This window comes from Cyprinodon variegatus, unplaced genomic scaffold (assembly GCF_000732505.1).
Source record: "Cyprinodon variegatus isolate N-32 unplaced genomic scaffold, C_variegatus-1.0 Scaffold174, whole genome shotgun sequence".
NCBI classification, from domain to species: Eukaryota; Metazoa; Chordata; class Actinopteri; order Cyprinodontiformes; family Cyprinodontidae; genus Cyprinodon; species Cyprinodon variegatus.
The window spans coordinates 1,055,578-1,064,861 of NW_015150627.1; the positions used below are offsets into that span (position 1 = coordinate 1,055,578).

The 9,284-nt window shown below is 36.7% G+C and overlaps 1 protein-coding gene across 1 annotated transcript in view; it reads right to left on the reverse strand.

The window, feature by feature from the left end:
- acvr1c (activin A receptor type IC) overlaps nucleotides 1–4,878 on the reverse strand; it is a 23,136-nt gene extending 18,258 nt beyond the window's left edge. The window contains exon 1 of the mRNA XM_015378520.1: nucleotides 4,553–4,878. Coding sequence (XP_015234006.1) covers nucleotides 4,553–4,622 — 70 coding nt within the window. The 5' untranslated portion in view covers nucleotides 4,623–4,878. The remainder of the gene's footprint in view (nucleotides 1–4,552) is intronic.
- Nucleotides 4,879–9,284: the final 4,406 nt, after the last annotated feature.

Sequence of the window (9,284 nt, forward strand, 5' to 3'; positions counted from 1 at the left end):
GGGTCCTGACAGTGCAGCTCCCTTTCAGAACAGTACAGCTCTGCGGCCAGACCCCTCTTGATTTTAGAGGCTGTCAATATATATTGCAATATTCACTTTATGGCTCATATTGGACTATTTTCTAAAATCAACATCAGATCAAGACAGCCTTAATAAGAACACATTAAAGTATTAGGTAATTAAAAACTGACGACTTCACAGCAGATATGCTCAGAATGACAGCCTTTCTGGTGGAGAAAAACACTTCAAAAGTCCAGCTGTGTTTTCAAAACCCAACTTATATGGTGTGGTTGATGACTTGATTCTGATTGGCTGCAGGATGACTGTTAGAAAGTGCTATAGGACATGTTTTAAAGAATTCTGGATCTGAATTATTGCTTTGAATCCCTCTGAAATTATACTTTGTATTAGTATCATAGCCTACTTAGCCGCTTCTTTGGAATAAACGTATATTTTAATGATATGACTTAATATTGATTCAATAATTCTATTGTGTAAGTCACCATGATATGCGAGATAATGGATTTCAAGGTGTCATTATCAGTTTCCAATTCTCCCAGTGCAAAGTTCTTTTATCTCCACGGCCACTTGCATGTCAGGGTATTTTTTTTTCTCTTAAACTGTAAGTTTGTGCATGCACTTTAGTTTGTCCTGTTTTGGCCTTTTTCCACTGGTATCAACCATATTTAAACCATTTGATTTCGGCTTAACGTATTTCTATAAGGGTGGTTTTATTCTGTTTATTCTTTTTCTGTCAAGCTTTTGTACTTCTTATCCTCTAGCATGTTCACTTTTATTGAGCTTTTTTGCTGGAGGTGATTTATAAATAAACTGACTAATGAATCCTACAGGGAACCTGTGAGATTCACTAAAAAGAAGATGGCATGGAAAAGCAAAGGACTCCGGACACAACTGAGCATCGATTCATGGTCATAGATCCTTGTCTCTGGATGCTCCAATCTATTAAAATGTTACAGGAGAAGATATAATTTTTATCATCTTGGCAGGACCAGCTCTTGTATGAATGAGCCCTGATTAATTAAAATGCAGGAGATTTTGAGAGATTCTGGTGCAAAATAATATTTAGCACAGTCCTGTAAACTAGTCTGTCCATGTACAGCAAAAACAATACTTTACAAACAAGAAAACTTTCCACTGTTTACAACTGCTTAAAAGCAACAAAACACTCATAGGTGTTGTTTGTTGCTGTTTTCTTTTTATTGATTATCTGGAAAAATGTGCAGGAAACTTTTATTGCAGACCTGGGCAACTGCCCTTATTGCACATATAATAAGCATTGCGGCTTATGACTGCATATAGAGTACACAGAATTAGCAGTAGGGTCCCAATGATAATATGAACTATTTTAATTATCGATATGTATTACTGAGCCCAATGACTGATTTACAGTTTAAAAACTTAATAAGATCCTTTAAAAACAGAAAAACCTCCATAGATCAGGAAAAAAATAGGCTTATGTCAGAGGATAAGGCTGGTTGGAAAATGTCAGATTATAGTCTCATTTGCATCAAACAGTGCAGTGATAAAAGTATTTAGCCCCTTATTTAGCTCCTTTTTTTCTCATCGGTAAATATTTCAGCTCATTCAAATTCATTACTGTGAGGCTTTTAGGATGACTGTCAATCCACTTTTTAATTAGTTAGATTCAATTAATTACAGCAATTATCCCAGCATTTAAGGTGCAAAGTAGTCTCAGACATAGTACCATCGCCATGTTTCATAGTCAGTTTTGAGATGATTTTTGGGGCGGGTTAAGCCACACATGCCAGGTCACAAACCCTCCATAGTATCCCACCATTAATCATAATTTTGCAGAAAAACTATAAAGTCAATAAAGTCTAGAGGATCATCAAAAACGTTTTCTACACAGTGAGATTGTTGATTGTGAAACTAGGCTTTTTGTGAGTACCTGAATGAGTCACCATCCCCATTCTTGGAGTAATTTTGATTAATTATTCCCTCCTCAGAAAGGTCACCCTTATTGCATGTTTTCTCTATTTGTAGATAGTCACTCTGTGTTTCAAGAAGCCTCCAGATGGCTTTGAACTCTTTACAGAGTTATAGATACAGAATTTCTTTGGATCTGGTGTTATGTGTTGATCATCTAGTCTACTTCATAGCATCAGACATGTTTTATTTCAATTACTCATGAACTCTACAGGTCAGAGAGGAGTGAGGCCTGGGTGTGGATAGTGTGACTGAACTCCGCTTGCCAAAAAATGTGGAAAACCACAGTGAATTTAAGACTTACCAAATGGGCCAGTTACGTTCAAGAAGTCCCAGTCCAGTTTTAAAAGCCTTTTCCCTTGAGAGATGAAATGATTTGAAAAGTGCAATTTGTTTTTCTCTGGGTATCTTTCTTTAGAAATATAAATTGTTAAAGAATATTAGCAAAAATAGAAACTCTCAAAAAGGCAGCCAATATTTTGTTTGGGTTGCTTAGTAACAAGCTTGTCAAGAACGTTCGATTTTGCAGCTAAATTATTTCTGTAAGTGAAAAAACTTGTTATTCCTTAAATTCCAAATAGGTTGTTTGTTTTGTTTTTTTCCTCACATCTTAATTTATGGCAGACGGGCCACTTAAAATCATATTGTATTTACTTCTGCTCAAAAATCTACTCCTGTACTCAAAATGATATACATTGAACTTAAGTATACCGTCTACCAATGTCTGTGGTTTCTCTGGTTTCAGCGTAAAATTTTAGTCACTCCAGCATCTTTTTAAGGAAAACAATGTGTTTAATGTATCCACAATCCTCGTGTTTGAGCTATAGCTTTACTATAACAGTCACCACAGCCTGAGTGAACCTCAGACTGTATAATATGATAATAACAAAGTCCAGCTTCCAACAAAACTCCCATCTTATTTTCATTCCTAAATTCTCCTCCAGTCTATATTTCCCACACTGTCCTCAGTTTCTATACGCCTCTTCTCTCCTTTTACATTTTTTAATGTACTCAGAAATGCCACTCCTTTTATTTCCATGCTGCAAAGCCGAATTTAGCAAAACAAGACAACATTTTTTACAACTAGACATTTGTTGCGGACACTGATTTTAGTTTCACCTCCTTGTTCTCTTAAAATACAGGTTCTGGTTTTCAAGTGCCTAGGCTGGAATGTGTGTGCATTTTTGATTTTCTCTTTACTTTTCATTTTCTGTCTAGGAATCTATGCAAAAAATATATATAATTGCAAAACAAAAAAAACAAAAAAAAAAAACACAAATAATAAAGACATTGCTAAAAGTCAGTAAGAAAGGTCAAATTTTTTCTATTTTTCTGGGAGTCTGAACCATGTTTCCATAAGGAGGAGCAAAAGCTTTAGAGTTGTAAGTAACACCTTATTATACACTTGTTAGAAATGCCTCATTTGTTTGTTTGTGAGATCCTGGACTAAATTTAGACCAACGTGACAAAAAAAGAGCAAATCCAGCCAACAGCAGAGGCAGTGAGGTTGTAACATCCTTATTAAAAAACCAGAGAGAAAAGAGAAGCATAGGAGAAAACAAACCAAAACAGATAATATAAAGTGATAGAAACTAAACATAAATAAAACTTTCTTTTCCATTCCTATTGATCACAGATAGGTCATTTTTAACTCATATCAAAGAATGAACAGTCTTAATCTTTCCATAGGATAGTTCTGTAATCACCTGGAATTCTTTCAGGGTAATCAAAAAACATCTTATTTTCTTGAATATAAAAATATTTAGCCGGGACATAGTTTTCCAGGTGAGGAAAAGCTTTCCTGATAAACAACTGCAACTTTTTTTTCTTTTTCCTGCATATTTTTCCACAAAGATTTCTTTTTTTTTTAAAGAAACTATATCTTAATTACATCAGACCAAAACACACCACAACTTTGCACTTCTGATTATTGACAGAAAAAGTGTTTTTCCCCCTGGTTTCCCACCAAACATCCCGTAGAAGCATAGATGTTGTGTACACTTGACATGACTTGGTGATGAAAAGATGAAGGCGTTTGCAGGTGAGTTTACTGTTTCTGATGACAAGATAAACTTCCTCATCAAGTTTACTGTATTTAACTGCTTATAATTTCAGCAATCTTCTGTTCTTTCTTGTAGTATGAAGAGTCTCTAAGAGCAGCATGCACAAAATTTAAATAAAAAAAAAAAGTGAATTTCTAAACATGACATCCAAGAAACTATAAATAACTTTTTTTTTTTAATTCAGTGATATTTATTTCAAAGGGATTTTCAAAAGTTGGATTCTTTTCCCATTTGGCTTGTCATGTTATGCAACAGAAATAAAAACATTATTAATCTTCAGCTTAATAAAGAATATATTAAATCAGGTTTGCTGACAGAGAAATTGTATTAAATAATAAATCCTTCAATGAAAAACTCTGGGCATATATGAAGAATAAAGGCCAAAGTATTATTAATATCATTATAATTTTGTGGGTTTTTTTTAAACCAGAGATTTGCAGAAACATCCATATACAGTAAATTATTCAAGTAGCAGCCTGATAATGACATGTTTTAGATGCACATGGAGACAAGCAGCCTACCTGCGGTCAGCTGAGCGACGCACAGCCAGATCAACGCCACCTGAAAGCTCTGCTTCCCGGCAGCAGCCATGGCAAGAGCCGCATCTGGTCCCCCTTCTGAGCGCGCCGTCTCCACAGGCAGCTACTCTACAGAATCCCCCCCACACACATCATGTTGAAGTTTTGTTTATGTTTGTTTAAACGGGAGAGTCCATGCGCTCTGCGCGTCCCGCCACAGTGAAACTGAGCTGAAAGGAAACTAAATGCTTGCTTTTGCTCCGCCTCAGTCTGACCAGGATTTAAGAGGATTAGCGCCACAGACCTCCGATCCAGACATGTGAATGGAGCAGAGTGAAAGTGTGCAGCAGCATCTATTTAACCTCAGCAGGTCCACCTCCCCTCACTGCCTCCCTGCCTGCAGAATATGGAAATGACATCCAGTATGCATGCACTTAAACATAATATAAAGCTTGTTGCATCAACTCTCAATTTTATATTCAATGGTTTAAAGAGATTAAGAAAATACTTTCAATGTGCAATGACTTTTAAGGGTATACTTGTGACTTTTTTTTTTACTGAAGCTTGAGAATGAAATGCATCCCCCCTAAAATAAAATAAAAATATGAAATATAAAGGATCAAATAATGTTGAAGGGTTTTGTCCCACTCTTCTTTGCAGGGTTGTTAGATTTGGCCCCACTGAAGCATGATCTGCCTCTTTAAGGTTAAGTTTTAGAGTGCTGAGATGTCAAATGTTTTTCAGTCATATTTAAATCCAAGTTCGATCTGAAAAACTGAAATGAAGAGAAAAGACAATTAGGAGAAATGTATTGATACAATTACTTCGTTTTTGGTGCTTAGACTTTGGCAGGAAACAGAGCTTCATTTTGATAGATATGCATGAACAGGAGCAAAGAACAGGTCTGTTTCCCCCCTGGCCTGATTATGGTGGTGGAGTGGAGATAGATGAAGTTGGTCAGTCTGTAGACTGCTGGTTAACGAGACAGTATGCTGAGCTTTATGGGGAGAACCAGTGGACTGCGTGAGCTGGTACTAGAGCTTCACTCAGTGACCTGGAAGATGGAAGTCCAGTTGGAAAACACAGGTTGAGAGAACCTGTCCATGATGAGCAAGCATGAAGCGACAGTGGAGAGAAAAAACTCCCCATTGGGAAGAAACCTCCGGCAGAACCAGCTCAACCGGACCGGTTGAGATTAGACAGGGAACACAATAAGAGTCAGGGAGGAATGACATCCTGATGAAGCTTCAGCTACAAAGGTGGAAGAGGGGCTGGAGGTGGGTTGAGACGGAATCATCTGAATGAAGTCACAGCGCATCCGCTGCCTGCCCACAGGAGCAGAAAAGAGCGGATTGGAGGCCTTTTAAGATCAGCTTTGGATGCCGGTTGGCTTTCGTTGAGGTGTGGTTCAAAGCTGATTGGCTGTGTCGCAGGTGGATGTAGGAAAGCAATCAGTTTCTTCAGTTGAACTTCCCCCTAGGCTCCATTTTATAATAAACAAAAAATGGGATGAATTCTCATTTTGAGGTGTACATTTAGTTTTTCTAAACATAACTCAAATTTGTTTCAGCTTAAGTTTTCAAACTAAGGGCATTTTGGTTTTGTTTTTTTTTTGTTTCTCTTGGTTAGAAGTATTTTTTTGCTATAACTTCAGCAAGTCATCCAGCTCCTGAACGGGGGGGGCAGTCCCAGATCATCACATCACAACCACCCTGTTTGACTGTTAGTACTTTTGGGCATAGTGGTTTGGTTAGCTTTTACACTTAAATGTATTAAATTTCATAGCAGCGTATCATTACAATTTTAACTCTAAATATCTATTTTATTAAAATCATGTTTTTAAATAAATGTTTGTTTGTTTTTTTGGTAATTCCCAATGTAATCTTAGTATAGTCTTCTGTTCAGGAAATACAACTCTTGTTCTGTTTTTTTGTTTTTCTTTTCCAGTGCTTTATATTTATTTGTATCATTAGTGTCTGGTAGAGCTAAATCCTAAAATTATTGATTTAATATTTTTATATATGTTAGGGTTTTTTTATCTGCTCATCTGTTATGATTTTTTTTAAAATGTACAAATGTTTTCTTAAAGAGTTTTGTGCTACGTTATGATCTCTAAAATGTTTTTCCTCTTCATCTAAAAGCATTTGTGTGCTCCCCCCCCCCCCTTTCCTCGGTTTTGTTGTTCCGTTTCTGAACTAATGTTATGTTTTGCTCTGCAGGGCCACTATGGCTGTACGTTCTAGCCAGCAGACCATATTGCACCACAGGAGATTTTGCAATTTCTGTCCCAGTGTGTCTGCAGCCCAAATGGAGGCAAAGCTCTATATCTCTGACAGAGCTGCTTGGCTTTGCTTTGCTTGTCCGCATTGCAAAACTTGCCTGCATGCAAGACGTTATTTACTGCATGGGACTTGTGGCCAAAGTCATGCTTCTGTTGCTCAGGCTCCACAGCAACAGCAGATGCCCGTGTCACCAGGGAGAAGGACAGAGGTAAGAACTTCATGAGAAAAAGCACATCAGCACATAATCAGGAAACATGCCTTTTCCATTTTTCACTTAAATTCATACATCTTGAAGTTTTTTTTTCAAGCATCCACAAACTTCACTGTGATATACTGGAGTTTTGTGACCGATCATCACTAAATGGTAAAAAAAAAAAAAAAAAAGTGGGAAGCAAAGAGATACAAGTTCTTTAAAATCTTTTCATAAATGTCCAGCTCATACTTGCTTCCAGCCCTCTTCACTGTGATTCCCCTAAATAAATTAGAGTGAAACCAGCTGTCTCCTGTCTATTTATATATCAACACCATCTATGTCTCATTAAATCTAAGCTTAAATCCAGCTGTTCCATAAAGACCCGTGGATGTTTCATTGGAGAACATTAGTGAACAAAGACAATCATAAAGAACAAAGCAAACTGATCAGAGCTGAAGTTGTGGAGAATTTGAATGCAGAGTTTATTTGTAAAATATCTCAAGTTCTTCAAATCTCACCAGAAACTCTTTAACCTTGCATCGCTTTAACTGAAGGAAAAAAATCCACTGCTCAGGTAGGAAAATCTGTAGGGAGGACAGCTACCTATTATCCACCCCATAAATCTGGAAAGTTGTTGAAAAGAAAGCTATTGTTCCAAAACGCCAAAGTGCCGTTTAGTGTTTTCTACAAGTCACTTCAGAGGGACAGCAAAAGTGAGACATAATTTGAACTTTTTGGCTTAAATGTGTAACGCTACGTGTAAAGGCAAAGGTACGTGGAGAGAGCATGAGTTCAACATGATTAAACAAAGTTATACAAGAATTACACTGTGGGGATGTTGTCTAACTCAATGGGATAATGGATGGTTTTTTTATGTTTACACACCAAATTTAATGTCAATCCATTTAGTCCTTTTTAAGTACATCTTATTTAAAATGAATGGCTTTGAACTAGTTTTTAATAATTTCAATTGTTTTTCAAAATTGTACAGAAATATTTTTAGGTACGTAAAACAAACCTAATGGTCTTATATCAGTAAACAGGGGAAACGACACATGACAAAAAAATAGGTTTCAGGTTGTCGTCCTGCTGGGAGCTGAACCTCCATCCCAGTTTAAAACTGCAAGCAGAACAAGGTTTTGCTTAAGAATATCCATATATCTAACATCATCTACGTTTCCCTTGACATGGGCCAGACTCTCAGTCCAGGCTGCTGAAAAAAACATGCCCACAGCCTGATGCTGCCACCACCATGGTGTTTTTGAAAAGATTGGATGTGTTGCCGTAGAAATTTTTGCAAGGCTTAAAAGTTCAGTCTTCATCTCATTTGGTTGGAACACCTTTATTTATACATGTGGGATGTAACCAACATGCCTTCTTATTTCAGGCTTCTGGAGGATGTAATGACTTCTACTTTACACTGACACATTTTCTGCTATTATAGACCATGTTCTTTTTCTTTTCTCCGTGTAGAAGTAATAACTGCTCCATATTTTCTGCATAGCTTTGCCATCAATCTGGAGGAGGAAAACCACTTTAACTATAGCTACCAAAAACCATAGGTTTTGTATCTATAGATGATAAACAGGCCTTTATGTACGGGGTTTAACCCAGCTTCTTTCCAACAAACAAAATTTTCTGAAGAAGTTCATGCTACCGCTCACTGTAAACTGATTTTCATCACACATAATAGATGAGAACTTATTAGATGAAACTTATTAGAAGTCAAGGAAGGTACAACTATTATTATTATTACCCATTTAAGTTTGCTTTAACATTGAGTGCTCATGGGCCCAGTGATTCTGCTTCTCCATCTCTATACATTTCCAATCAATCATGACAGATTGCTTGTTCTTGAAGTTCTGATTGAAGTTGTTCCATCAAAAAAAGTGAGTTAATCCTTACCAGCATCCCCACATGCACACTCAACAGGGATTGCTGCAAAGTTAGTGATTAAGTGCATAAAGATAAATGAGATTTTTTTTTTCTTAGTTTGGATTACTTTTAATTTGGAGCTTTGCCTTATAGAGTACTTTAAGATAAAAAGCATTTCATTGAAATGATATAATAAACTAAATTGAATAGTTGGTGCTGGTGCACTGAGTTTTAGTGAGTCAGGGAATCTGTCTGAAAAAGAAAATGGAGCCTGTTATGCTCCCCTCTGCTGTAAAACTGGGTCATTTCTTTGCAGGATCTAACACTTAAACAGCCCTATTAAAAACGAGGGAACACCGTGCCATCTTCATGAAATTTAAGCTTG